General features: G+C 28.2%; 1 protein-coding gene and 1 long non-coding RNA gene across 2 annotated transcripts; one reads left to right on the top strand and one right to left on the bottom strand.

Annotated features, from left to right (window-relative positions):
* Positions 1 to 2,410: 2,410 nt before the first annotated feature.
* LOC101250191 (protein HYPER-SENSITIVITY-RELATED 4-like) lies at positions 2,411 to 6,588 on the bottom strand. The gene is made up of 3 exons (XM_004234500.4): positions 6,047 to 6,588; positions 4,744 to 5,424; positions 2,411 to 3,004 (listed from the first exon to the last, which is right to left on the bottom strand). Exons 1-3 carry the CDS (start codon positions 6,389 to 6,391, stop codon positions 2,558 to 2,560), a joined length of 1,473 nt encoding a protein of 490 aa, XP_004234548.1. The 5' UTR covers positions 6,392 to 6,588; the 3' UTR covers positions 2,411 to 2,557.
* A 1,722-nt stretch (positions 6,589 to 8,310) lies between these two features.
* On the top strand, positions 8,311 to 9,835 carry LOC109119764 (uncharacterized). Its single transcript, XR_002027185.3, has 2 exons — positions 8,311 to 8,563; positions 9,378 to 9,835. It is a non-coding gene; the product is annotated as an uncharacterized lncRNA (long non-coding RNA).
* Positions 9,836 to 14,277: the final 4,442 nt, after the last annotated feature.

Below are 14,277 nucleotides of genomic sequence, written 5' to 3'. Positions count from 1 at the left end.
TAAATACCAAACCAAATTAAATCATAACTCGGGTTTTGATGATAGTTAAGGAACTAGGAGATTTGCGAGAAACTTATGTATACACATTTGTATGGTAGTTCCATTTGATGAGAATAATAATGAACCTTCTTTCCTTCTTGGGAAAGGACACTTCTCATATCGGTTTTTGTTCAAGAGTTCATATCATCAATTAAATTAGCTGAACAGAGCATAATCCGACAATAATGGGTGCTACCGATTTCGTGCATTTCATTCATCAATTTGCTGAACGGAGCCAAATCAGACAATAATAGATGTCGTCGATTCCGTGCATTTTATTAAAAAAAATTGATAAAAAATTTGCCGCCGGTGGAGAAAACTATTTGGGTTTACCGTCTGATTTTAGGTATTAATAATAGTTAAATACTTTTTGATAGAGGACATTTAAGTAAAAATATTTATTAAAATTTAGTGAACGTATATAATAACACTAGTACATATTTTATTTATATAAAACACTGTGAATATAAAGTTGGGAAACTTTCACAATAGTCATTTAAAAATAATTAATTACTCTCCATAACTATAGTTTGATAATTACCTTTGTAGCTACAATATGGAGGAGAGAGGCGAGCGAGACTAGGAGAGAGAGGAAAAAAGAGTGGGAGAAATGTAAATTGTATATGTATATTGATTAGATAATTGTATATTATACATATGTAATTATATTTTTCTTTTATTTTTTTAATAGACCGTCTCCAATGATCATTGATATGAAAGAGTTACATTTTGAAGTTTGGCATACCAAACTTAATTCAAGATCTTGGGGAAGAACTAGAGTTAGATAAACTCTACAAGTTAACACCAAAAACAAAAAAGGGGAGTCTAAGTTAGCTATTACTCTACTAACTTGACTCCTTGATAATGTATTTCAGGTTCGTACATAAAATTTGAATCTTTAACCTGTTGCATTCTGAAGGAAGGGAGCTCCCATCTATCTGTATTAATTAATCCCCTAACTTCCTCGGGATATCAGAGAAAGAGTTGAACCCATGTATTTCATCAACATTATAACTCTTGGATGCTAATATATTAGCAGGTTTATTGACTTCCCTAAAGCAATGACTAACGATAAATCCATGAGATTCAACTATTTGTTGTGCTTCCTGAATTAATTTATCCAATCTCCAAGGCGTTCTCCGTTTATGCATTTAACTAAGAGTAGGTAATCTGTTTCTTCCCAAACCCTATCATAGCCTCTACTAACACACCATATAGTAGTGCTCGGGCTTCAGCCATGTTGCCAGTACCTTGGCCTAGACCTAAAAAGTAAGCAAACATCATGTTGCCTTTGGTGGTCTCTGATTAACCCTCCCCCACCACAGTAGCCTTGAATGCAACTTCCATCACTGTTGAGCTTAATACAATTTCTTAGTGGTTTGAGCCATTTGACTCTGATTGAAGTTCTTTGATTGATGTCCGCTTCAAAGATCTGACAAAGGCTATCCCAGTTTTCCCCTATCTTTGTTTGACCAAAATTCTTCTATGCAACCTGCAATAGAGTGTAAGTGATGTTAGTTTTGATTCTGAAGAAAGAAGGCTTTACAACTTCAAATTTATTGCTACACCTAGCTCTCCAGAGTTCCCAGCAAATGATTGGAGGTGGAGCTTTAGAAATGAAAGAATCAATGGGTTTTTTAGTCTTCAAATTCCACCAACTGAGTAATATCATCTTGAGCGTGTTATGCATATGTCCAATTCCCAATGACCCTGCTAAAAACTTCCAAATTTTTTAAGCTTGTAGACTTAGACAAAAAAAGTGATCTACATTTTCAACATTTCTGTTAGAGTCATCAGAAGTGCAACAATGACATCCAGGACTGATACTAATTCCAAATTTTTTAGTAACTCTTTCATCAGTTGAAAGTCTATCGTAGGTGAGCGAGATCGATAGAGGGAGGATAGAGGCGAGCGAGCGAGGGAGGGCAGAGAGTGGGAGAGAGGTAAATTGTATATGTATATAATTGTATATAACTGTATATTATACATATACATTTGTATAAATGACAAGCGAGATTTGGAGAGGGAGGAGAGAGGCGAGCGACAATGAGAGAGGGAGGAGATAGGCGAGCGAGGGAGGGCAGAGAGTGGGAAAGAGGTGAATTGTATATGTATATAGGCTAAAAAATTGTACATTATACATATTTATTTTTATATCCTGGCGAATTATACATATACAAACATGATTAATTATTCAAACTCGAGGTAAGCCCACATAATTAATGTATAATGTTAGTGGCGAGTGATAATTATAGCAAACTATATCTATGATGAGTAATTAAATAGTATAAGTTTGCTTATCCGCGTAATTTTTCCTATAAAGTAATATTCTCAAGGGGGACGTACAGCTTACTCGTTTAATTCAGATTAATTAACAGGTATAAAAGTATATAAATTATGTTATAATCATGATTGAGTGATAGGGATTGTCTCAGTATAGTTGTCGTATAATATTGTACAATTTATTAGATAAATAGATTAGACAAACTTTTTTTTAAGTAGTTTCCCCATTTGGTAATTACTTTTCTTTAATCTCATTTTCAACATTTTCCTTCTTCTCATCAACAAATTCCAGTTGTGTTATTTCCATTTTTCTAGCCTTTTCCTCTTCATTCTCTTTTATCTTTTTGTAAAGAAAATTAATCAACCCTTTAAGTGAATTCTCAACTTCATCTTCCTTCAACAATTGCTCTGCCACTTCTGCTGGTGTCACATTGGCTATATCAATCAATTCTTCAATTTCTTTGAACAATTTATGATCTTTAATCCCTAAGTAATTGTTAGCAAGAAGTTTGAATCCACAAGGTGTGCAATATGTCATGTGAATGTGCATGTCCATTCTACCAGGTCGTAACAATGCAGGATCGAGTTTCTCTATGTGATTTGTTGTGAAAATTATGATTCTTTCGTCTCCACAACTCGACCATAATCCATCAATAAAATTCAGTAAACCTGATAATGTAACCTGCAAAACAAATGTCATACTTCTCCATAAACTAAAATGGCAGAATACGTGAATAGACATTCAAATTTGACATCGGTTAATAAGTAAAAGTTCAACTTTGAGTATGTCTATTTTTGTGCCACATCAGCATCGGGTGTCCATGAGATGCAATGGGAATGAGTTGGAGTGTTTAGTTGCCTGCATGCGTTGAGACAGTTGTAGTGTCTAAATCTTGTTAATTGAGGCCAAGTTTGAGAGTGTTTATAGCGGCAATTTATTGTGTATACAATTTGACATAATACATAAATAGTTTCTTTAACTTGGGTATGAATTACGTTTATATCCTTCAATTTTGGGTGTGCACAAGTAGACACTTAAACTAGTATAAAGTTGGACAAATAGACACACATGTCCTACATGTGATTTTTTGTCCTACGTGGTGTCTTACGTGTACTGTGCCATGTAGGACATGTGTTTATTTATTTAAAAATTGGATAGTTAAAGTGCATGTTTGTGCATTATGAAAGTTGGAGGTCAAAGTTAACATTTGTAGCCAAATTTAGGATCTAATATGAGAAAATGCATAAAATTACCATTGAAGTTGTTTCGAATTTTCAAAAAGACACTTTAACTTTGTGAGTGTCCTATTACCCGCAAAATTATCTAAATCTATAATAAATATACCATTTTGACTAATTTTAACACCACTCATGTTGTCACAGCATATGGGCGCGTGAAGGACTGTTGATACAACTTCATACCAATGTAAAATTGCCATTTGACACTTCCAATTTGCCTTATTGAAATTTTTTAATAAAAACTCAGGTATTATTATTTTATTTTTTAACTTTATTAAGAGTAATTTTAAAATTTTCAAATCTTTTTTCTCATCTTCCCTACCATCATTAGCTTACCCATATTTCTTGAGCATCCATGACTTCCTTCATTTTTTTTTCTTTTTCTCTTTTTCCTTTTTGACGTTTTATTTTTAAACTAATTTTATTCAGTAAATTTTTTTAAAAAAATTAATTAGTTTAGTGATTTTTTTCTCTTACAAATCAAGATTGGAATTTGGGAGTAGTTAAACTATGAAAAATTCAATTTGGAAGTAAGAGTTGAAGAAGGTGATGATTTAAATGTCAGATTTTGACTTGGTAATATTTGAGTATTTGGATTTTAATTACTTGATGATATTTATTTTCATAAATAAATTAATTGATAGTAATTTGACTAAAACTTAACAGTGATGCTGCGAAATCTGCTCAGCCACAATGGATTTGATGTTGCTGCAGCACAAAGAGAATGGAAAAAAACAACTCAATTGAGATGAAGAAGAAAGAGAAAAAGAAATAACAGAGTTGAGGTGAAGAAGAAAGAGAAAAAAGGAAAAAAGAAAAATAAAAGAAATACAAAAAATTAGATGAAAATAATTAAAAATTATTTTAACACGTGACAAGTGATTATTAGTGTGTGACATACAAATATTTTTATATTAGTGGTATAGAATGAAAAATGGGGTATATATATTCTATTTTGAAATTGTTTAATGGGGTAACAGGACACTTGTAAAGTTAAGATGTCTTTTTAAAAATTCGAAACAACTTCGATGGTGATTTTATGTCTTTTCTCATCTAATATATGTATTATACCATTATTTTTTCTATTTAATCATTTGGTATTTGAAACACACGTCTGATTATCCGAATTCATACCTAGTATGTATTGTAAGAGAGGAAACGGAAAATAAAAAACTAGTTTACCTTGTGTTCTTGCATATGAAAACCATTAATTGAATGAACATAAGTAGCTCGATTAGCCAAGTTATCTTGCAAGTCGATGGTACAATCAATGTCCTCCACCACCAAAATGGATTTATTGGCTGTAGCAACCAACAACCTTCGTAACTCTAAGTTCCCCCTCAGCGAGGTCAACTCCAAATCATATATATCAAAGTTCAAATAATTCGCCATTGCAGCAATCAAACTAGATTTCCCAGTCCCTGGAGGACCAAACAACAAATATCCTCTTTTCCATGCCTTGCCAACTTTCCTATAATAATCTTTCCTCTTCACGAATCTCTCCAAATCCTTTAAGATCATGTCTTTTTGATCTGATTCCATCGCGATTGTCTCAAAAGTGGCTGGATGATTAAGATTCACCGGCTTCCACATTTCGTGTAAATTGTACATTCTCTCACAATCCACAGTGTGAATCTTGATCGTCTTGTTTACGTGTTTTTGCAATTTTGCTTCTTTCATTATGTGAGGCAAATACGAATTAAGTACAAGGTCCTTGTTTTTCTTGTGAAATGTCAGCTCAAAGGACCTGATTTCAGATTTTAGAGTGGAATTCATGTCCATGGAATTATAGAAATTTGTAGATTGTGTTTGTCTACAGAGCCAAATCCACTTGAATGTTTGTCCATTATAAACATCTGTCACCTGTTGAAATAAAACCTTGAGATTTTTTATCGTCTTCACGCGATCTATTACATTAAATTATCATTAGGGTAAATTGAACGCGGAAATTTAATTGAATTTGTGAATACAATCTTTCTTCAAATCATGACGTATGAATTTTCAAGAAAGGCGACTAATTTTACTATTCCAATGGTGGTTGTTAGGAAAAAGAGTCATATGTCTGATAGAAACGGACACTCAAAAATGTTGTTGTACCTGAGTTGGATCCTCTGCATAACTATTGAAGAATCTGACACACACCCGTCAATATTTATAAAGAGTTCAGGCAACATAGGTTCAGTTTAGACGAAAGGCTTTATGATAACAAATTATATGACATGTAATTATCATTATATATGCGTGCAAGACTTTAATTACCTCCTCACTATGTTTCATATCACATATGTCTGATGTGGAGCTACTTCTAGTCTTAGGTGGAACATATTATCTGTGTTGGATCCTCAAAACAAGCATAACTTTTGAAGAATCTAACACACATCAATATTTTTTAAAGAGTCAAAGTAACATATAGTTTCTATTTAGACCAAACCTTTTAATGATAACAAGTAACATGACATGCAATTTTATATGTACAAGACATTACCTCCTCATTACGTTCCATAGCGATGTTGAAATTCTTTTCCTTCTCAGGCTTACTGATTTTAAGTCGATGAATGTTAGGTGATAACTTGTTGCCCAAATAGGTCTCAGCAGCTTCATAAATTTCATTATTAACAAGACCATCAAATTCGTCAATTACCATTGTTAGCTGATTTGAGAACTTGGTGAACATTTTTCTAAGTCCAAAGAAGAGATATTCATGGATTTCCTGAGGGATGTAGTCATGGAATATCGAACGAACCAACATGGTTGTCGCAGCAACAGAGCCTATTGTCGATAATACAGTCTTGGCTAAGGCCATTTTCGATTCCGCTGATGAAGATGACATATTTTTAAGGGTTCTTTTGGCTAGTAGATGTTAGTGTTATGCACCAAATGTGTGGAAAAAATAATATTAACCAATATATTGATGCAATTGCATTTGAGGAAAATGGTAAATTTATAGCAAAATCATGTGAAGAAAAGAAATAAAAAATAGAGTGAGAAATTGGCCAAAAGAAAGTTGGAAAAAATTGCACCAAGACTAACAATAGTGGTAGTTGGTATTGACTATGTAGACTTTGAAACTTTAATACAATTTCCTTATAGTTTACGTCTTTCTTCGCCAATATTTGATAGTCTAAAACACCTTTCGCTAAAATATTATATTATATATATAAGTTAAATATTATTTTTATGTGCTCTAGTATATTTCTAACACTCTTAACGATTTCTTTTACTTTTACCACTATCATCATAACATGTTCCTATTTTTCCAATCCATTAAAGGTAATATAGGGAAAAATGCAAAGTCAACATGAACATAAGTTATTGGAAAATAAGCAATTAAATACTACTATATGGTATTTATTTTTCTCCGACTTGACTCTAAGTTGAATATTGTGTCTCTTTGAAATGTAAATAGGGGTGTTAATTAAGTTGATGAATCTATTCTATTTTAACGCGTTTGAACGAAGAAAATTAATTTCTACAATTTATCAGTGTATTCGTGTATATATAAATTACATGTATTTGGTATAAAAAAATTGATACAAAATATTAGCAATATTCCAACATGAATTTGATTATTTTGTCATTATCACATAACCCAAAAACTTCTAATGAATGAATTATTCACGAAATAAGAAATCATTAGTTCTTTAATCAACATTAAGAGTCTGTTTGGTATGAGGGAAAATGTTTTCCTAAAAAAAAAATTTTGCCTAGAAAATGTTTTCGTGGAAAACAAGTAGATTTTGAACTTATTTTCTCATATTTGGTTGGTGAATAGAAAATATTTTTCGAAAATGATTTTTAATATTTGATTATGAATGAAATTTTTTTTATTAGAGTATAAAATAATTTTTGAAATTGAAAATACTTTTTTTAAAAAAATTAATTTTTTAGGGGGTGTAGGTGGGAGGGCGAGGGTAGGGGTGAAAAAAATAAATTTGAAGTTAAAAATATTTTTAAAAAGAAAATTTTAATTTTTTTGGGGTGGAGGGCGTGGGCTGGTAGGGAGTGGTAGGTGAAAAAAAAATAATTTGAAGTTGAAAATATTTTTAAGAACAAACGTAAAATTTATTTTGGGAGGTTGGGGGGGGGGGGTTGAGGGTAGGGAAGTAAACATGAAATTTTGAAGTTGAAAATATGGTGAAAAATAAAATTTTGAAGTTGAAAATGTTGATAGCCAAATTTTTTACCTCCCCGATAAATTAGCTAGCGGGCTTCCTAATTCCTAAACGATTTAAAATAATTAGATTTTATAAAGTTTTAAAATATTTTACGTTATGTTAAATTAATTTCATAATATATTTTTATAATTACGTACATAATTAGCTCATTTATAAATACTAGAAAATCATCTCAAAGAGTTTAGTTCCCGGCAAGTGTTGGGTGTAATTAGTTTAGGAATTATTATCGTTTACCCTTTTGAATTATATTTTATAATTACCTTTTGAATTTTATTTTATAATTATGTTAATTATTTAAATTAGGTATATAGCATTTTATATAGTCATATTCTCAAGTTATGGCATAAGAGTTTGATTTTCATTCTATAACATTTAATATATCAAGTTATAGCATTTTTTTAAAAAGAAAATAATGTTAATTTTAATTTTGAAAAATTAGATAGTAAAGAAAAAAGGATTAATTTAAAATTAGATAATGTGCGTGAAATTAGTTATTATTATTAAGTGATAACTAATATGCACATGGATTTTTGAAAATATTTTAATAATAGATAGACACCATAAATGTCTCAATTTGTTTTAAATGCTAACAAGTTATGATTTTTATCCTTAAAAAACTCTAATCTGTTATCTTTTTTCCATAAACATCCATTGTTTGATTTTTTTTCCAGAAAGTGAGGATTATTCTTATATTTGAATATTGATATATTTTTTCGTTTTTTTTTTGAAAAATAATTAAAATTGAAGGTTGAAAACGTTTAGATTTGATTTGATGAAGAAAATTGTGTCAATTTTAATTAAACATGGTGGCAAATGAAATTCAACAGGTTAGTTTTTATTTATGATTTGTTATGTTTTAATTATAAATTATTGGTTGTAATTATATATATTTTTTTGTTGTCGTGTATGGAATGTTTCATTTTTTTTATTTCTGTTATATTGCAGATGTTGATTTGATGTATTTTTTTGTGATAATAAATATTACGTAATAGTAATTTTCTTTTGATGTGTAATTAAAATGAAGTTTGGTGTGATAATTGATTACTGGATAAAATACAAAAATTTACCAATTTTGAATCAATTTGCAATTTTTATTATGAAACAATTATGAACAAAATTTGACAATTTGTATTGATATTGTTTGAACATTATATGAAATGTAAATTTTTGGTAAAAGTTATTCCATATTATATTTAAATTGTCAGATGTTAAAATTTTGTATATTGGTGAAATATGAATACTGTATTATTTATGTATGTAATGTATCAATATATTGTATGAAATATGTATGAGCGCCCATTTTTTTTATTGTATATATCAGTGATTGATTTGTTATATATATATATGAATTCTGTATAAAGGTTGGATTAATTGTGTATACAATTTTTATTAAACTGTGTAAATTGTGTATGAAAAGTGCATTTTAGATTGTATGTAGCAGTGAATTGTATAGTATTTGTGTATGAATTGTTTTTTCATACTTGATATGTTTCATATGTTTGAATTGTGTATAAACATTGTATTAAATGTGTATTAAATTGGATTTTTTTTGTATATATCAGTGAATTATATTTAAACTGTGTATGAATTTTGTATGTATTATGTGATGCACTAAATGTAATTTTAATGTTGTGAACACAGGAAAATACGTCGACTTTGAGATGGAAGGCATCCTATATGATACTTCTACTCTTTATATTGGTTTAGTTAGTGCTATAGTATCTCAACTTAATATAGAAGAAAATATAAATTTTGTTGAGATAAAATGTATTATAGCCTCAAGAATTTTAGAGATGCTTATGCCATTCCTGTCGAGCCTATCCCGTGCAAGAGTACATGAGATATACCAAGTTATATTTCAGAGCCTAAAATGATGTCACCCGGTCCAAAAAGATCAGCGAGAAGACCCAAATTTGAACGCTGGAAGGGGTTCGCTGATGTGAAATTCAAGAGGACAAAAAACACATGCAGTAGATGCCATCAAGTTGGACACAATAGGAAGACATGTTCAAATTATCCTGTACAAAAACAATGATTTCCTACTGTTACATCTATGTTTTTGAGTATTTACATTGTTATAACATTATTTTTTTATTGAATCATATTACTTTTCATACAAATGTCATACATTGTATATACAACTGCTCATATATTAACATTCGTTATCATTAATAAGTCATATAATCATATAGTATGCATACAATTATTGCATAATGAATGAGGACTATATACAAAATCTATACATTTATACAAGCAATAGTTGCATATAAAAATAATGTATATTTATGTTCTACATTTTTCATACAGTATTCATACCAGTAATATAAGTAACATTTGTTTCTGTTTGTATTTGAAAGTATACAGTATTCATATAGTATTCATACAAAATAAATTTATGCAAAAGTCATACACAATTATTAAGGTATAATTATATATTTATTCATATTGTCATGTTGAATCATATGTCAGTACTATTTCATATATTTTTCATACATTATGCATATAAGAATTTAATATTACATATTGAAAAGTGCAATTTATACAAATATCATACACATTTAACATTATATAAAATATATAGTGAAGCAGACTATCATTTATATAATTTTTTTTTAAAAAAATAGTATTGTCTATGTTCTATATATCAAATTATAATATGACATTCATAATTCATATAATGTTTATACATGATTCATACATTGTTTCTATATTCTTTTGTTGCGTTCAAAATTTATACAAAGTGATACACATTTTTTAATTAATAATAATCAGTAATAATTTATATAAAACCATTAGTATTCATAATAAAAACCTGGAAAATTACATAAATTGTTCATAAGTTAAAAAAAACAAGTCATTCAAAAAAATGTACCTTGTGCCATGAAGATTTTTACTTCCTGTTACGGAATTTTGGAGTAGGATAATTGGTGGTGTCCATAACTTGTTCTTTATGAGTTCGAGGTCCACCCTTCTTGCTAGCAACTGTTCCTGTAACTTCACTTTCACTTATTGCGCCTTCATCATTCTTTGATTTTGCATAATGTCAAAGTAATGTACCATATCTTTGACGATGATACTTTGAATCAATATCAATATGTGATATATTAAAAACACCATTGCTCATGTATTCGGAAAGAGAGATGTGTATAGACCACAATCACTGTAAAAAAATTGAAATAATAAAAATTTTGTAATGACTATAAAGCAAATTTAATTTAAGATGAAAAAAAAATAATGTAACAAGTATACATACTTTGAACTTTCTTCTTGTTGAGGAACATGTGTAACATTCTTGATACTGAGAGGTTCAGAATGAGACTTTTGTTGATAATAAGGGAGATTATTCACATACAAATCAAGCCTTTTTCCATAAAACCCTGTGCTCATTAGAATAAAGGAATCATGGTTGCAAGCTTATCAACAACTTCTGTAACTTTTCTTGAATTAACATATCCTCCCATCATCGAATCATAGACATATAGACATCTACGTTTGATCCGGAATACATCAAGGAACCAATGGAATTTATCGTTGATGCTGACTGGGATGATTACTTCGTCAACCCTATCCCACGGAACTTCGATCTTGCTTCATCATTCAACCTTCTACTTTTTCGTGGGGTTTCATTGCCTCTCTTCGACATTATATCATTTTTTGAGTGCAAAAATGGAAGATTTGAGTGCAAAAGTGGAAGAATTGTGAAGAAGAATGTTAAAAGTGAAAGTTTTTTGAGCCAAATTTGGTGAAGATTAAATGTTAGGCGTGCAAAAAGAAAATTTTGTGAGGATTTGAGGAAGAACAATATATTTGGGGAATATAATTTTTTTTAAATAACATGTGACAGTTTTAAAAAGAAAACTGTTATTATTTTAGATATTGATGGGTAGTTATTAATTATGGAATGATAAAAGGAAAATTTAGCTAACTAGTCAAAAAAACCAACTTATTTAGTGATAATATCAATACTTTAATAATTTTAGTAAACATGTCAAAAATGTCATTATTTTAAAAATAAATAATTATTATGATATTATTAATATTTTCTCTCTCATTATTTACAGTTTTTTCTTTCTCTCTCATAGATTACACATTTTCCTATATTTATGTAATTGGATAAATATTAATGTCATTTGAATTTTTTTCTTTCTTTTCTTAAGTTTATCAATTTCTCTTTCTTACTTTCTTCCGAACCAAATTTCCAGTTTTTTCTCTCATTTCTTATTCTTCTTTTAATTTTTCTCTCTAACATTCTTCCAAATCAATTCCAAAGATTTTCGATTCAATATATTAATATTTTCTACTATTCTCATTTAATTTCGTTGCAAGATTTGATTTGAAGATTAACATTGATTTGGGTATAATGTTTTTCAGATTCCTTATTTATTTACTTACTGATTTTAGTGTTTTTTTTTTAATTTTGTTGTTGTCCTTAAAATATTTTTTAGGGTTTGAGATTACATAATTTTCTTTTCAATTGACGTTTTCAAGAGAGTTACTAGAGTTATTAGACAAAATACTCAAAATTCTTTCGATTTTCCATCATTTTTTTTCACTAAAAAATTAAACAACAATGTAGGTTCCGCTTCTAAGGAGGATATACGACGGAGAAAAATGACTGAATCCGTCGATGTGCAAAATCCCACACAAATTCATAACCATGAAGTTGAAGAAGACCAATTTGTTGAAGAAGAGGTTTTTTTTTTTTTTTACATGATCTGTGTCATGCATGTTAGTTTAATTTGTTTAGTAATTTTTAAGATTAAAAAAAATTCATGTTACAATGCGTTTGAAAGTGTATATAGAATTTTTATCGTGTTATAGTTAGTATTTATTTTTATATTTCATATATTTATTGTATTTTGTGTTCTATTTTTTTTTTTGTGTTAGTTATGTCAATATAACACATTATATGAGTTTGATTGTGTATATTTAATAGTTTTGATGTTTTTTGTATTCATAGATTTGGAAGTGTATATTGAATTTTGTTGTTGTTTTACATGACGTATGTATTTTTGTATTTCATTATTTTATTGTATTTTATATCCATAGATTTGGAATCGTATTTCATATATTTAATTCATTTTGTATTATGTTTTTTTATAGTTATGTCAATGTACCACAATTAATATTTATTTTTGTATTTCATAGTTTTATTGTTTTTTGTATTCATAAATTTGAAAGTATATATTGAATTTTGATACTATTTTAGTTAGTATGTATTTTTACAATTAACAGTTGTATTCATTCAAAAATTATGTTGCATTGTTTCTGAATTTGACATTTTTTTCTAATTTGTATTTATTCTAAAGGTGTGTCAACTAGTTATGTATTTTATTTAAAAATGAGTACACCAAATATTCAATTATTTCTTTTCAATTTTATATTTCATTCACTTTTTCATCATACTATTTTTTTCTATTTTATATATTATTATACCAAATTCTAAATAAAAACTAGAATAAATAGAAATACAAATAAAATACATATTGAAATGAATACATACAAGATTTTTGATGAAAAATTAACTATATAGGGAAAAAAATATATGAAAATACAAATATATTTCTTAAATGACTATATAGATAAATTCGGCATACCTATTGGAATGAATACAAACTAATAAAAAACTATAATAAATATAAATAGAATATATTGTGAAATGAATATAATTTTAAAAAGGTAAAAATTCTGGAGAAAAAAAAGAATAATTTGAATTTTATTTGAAAATGTAACTGATGAGAAAATTAAGGATCCTTATTTTTTTGAAATATTCTCTTCCTTGATTTTCTCCCTTTTGTTATTAAATAATTATACTCTTTAAATAAAAACAAATAATAAAAATATAAATAAGATACATAACAAACTAAAATTTGACATTTTTACTAAATATTAAAAGTGTTGCTAATGAGCCCCCTTAAATGCTAAAATATTGACATTTTGAAAAATTTCCCATGATAAAATCCCTATTAATTTTTTTTAAAAAGGTAACTATATAATATTTAATTTAATTTACACTAGTTAAAGAGTTTTGTTCAAGAAAGGTAACTTAAAATAATTAATTTAATTAAATACATTGGTTTCAAAAAGGTAACTGAATAATAAATGCAATTATTTAAATAAGTTAATTATTATTTAAAAAGATTAATGAGAATAATATATTTTTTCTTGATATGCTATAACTTGATAATAATATGTTATAAGTAGTTTATTATTAAAAAGTATGTTTATAACTTGATATTTATCATCTTAAATGTGTAAGTAGTGTTATTTTTATTTATTTTATTTCGTTAAAAGTTATGAAGCTTATCTGATTAATTTATGATAATGCATTCTTTATCTAATTACCCAAGTTCATTAATTTATTTGGTCCAACAGATTTTGGGCCCCTTTAACGTCCAAAAGATCAAAGGCCCAAATTTTAATTTACCAACCAAATTCCTATCCTTCTCAACCAAACATTTTAATCCCAGAACATTATTACTCATTTATCTTGTTATTGCTATGAGTAAATTTGTTGGGTATTCTTATATGCTTGTTGTTT

The sequence above is a fragment of the Solanum lycopersicum genome, chromosome 3 (assembly GCF_036512215.1).
Source record: "Solanum lycopersicum chromosome 3, SLM_r2.1".
Lineage (NCBI taxonomy): Eukaryota > Viridiplantae > Streptophyta > Magnoliopsida > Solanales > Solanaceae > Solanum > Solanum lycopersicum.
This window is presented reverse-complemented; position numbering and strand designations above follow the sequence as displayed.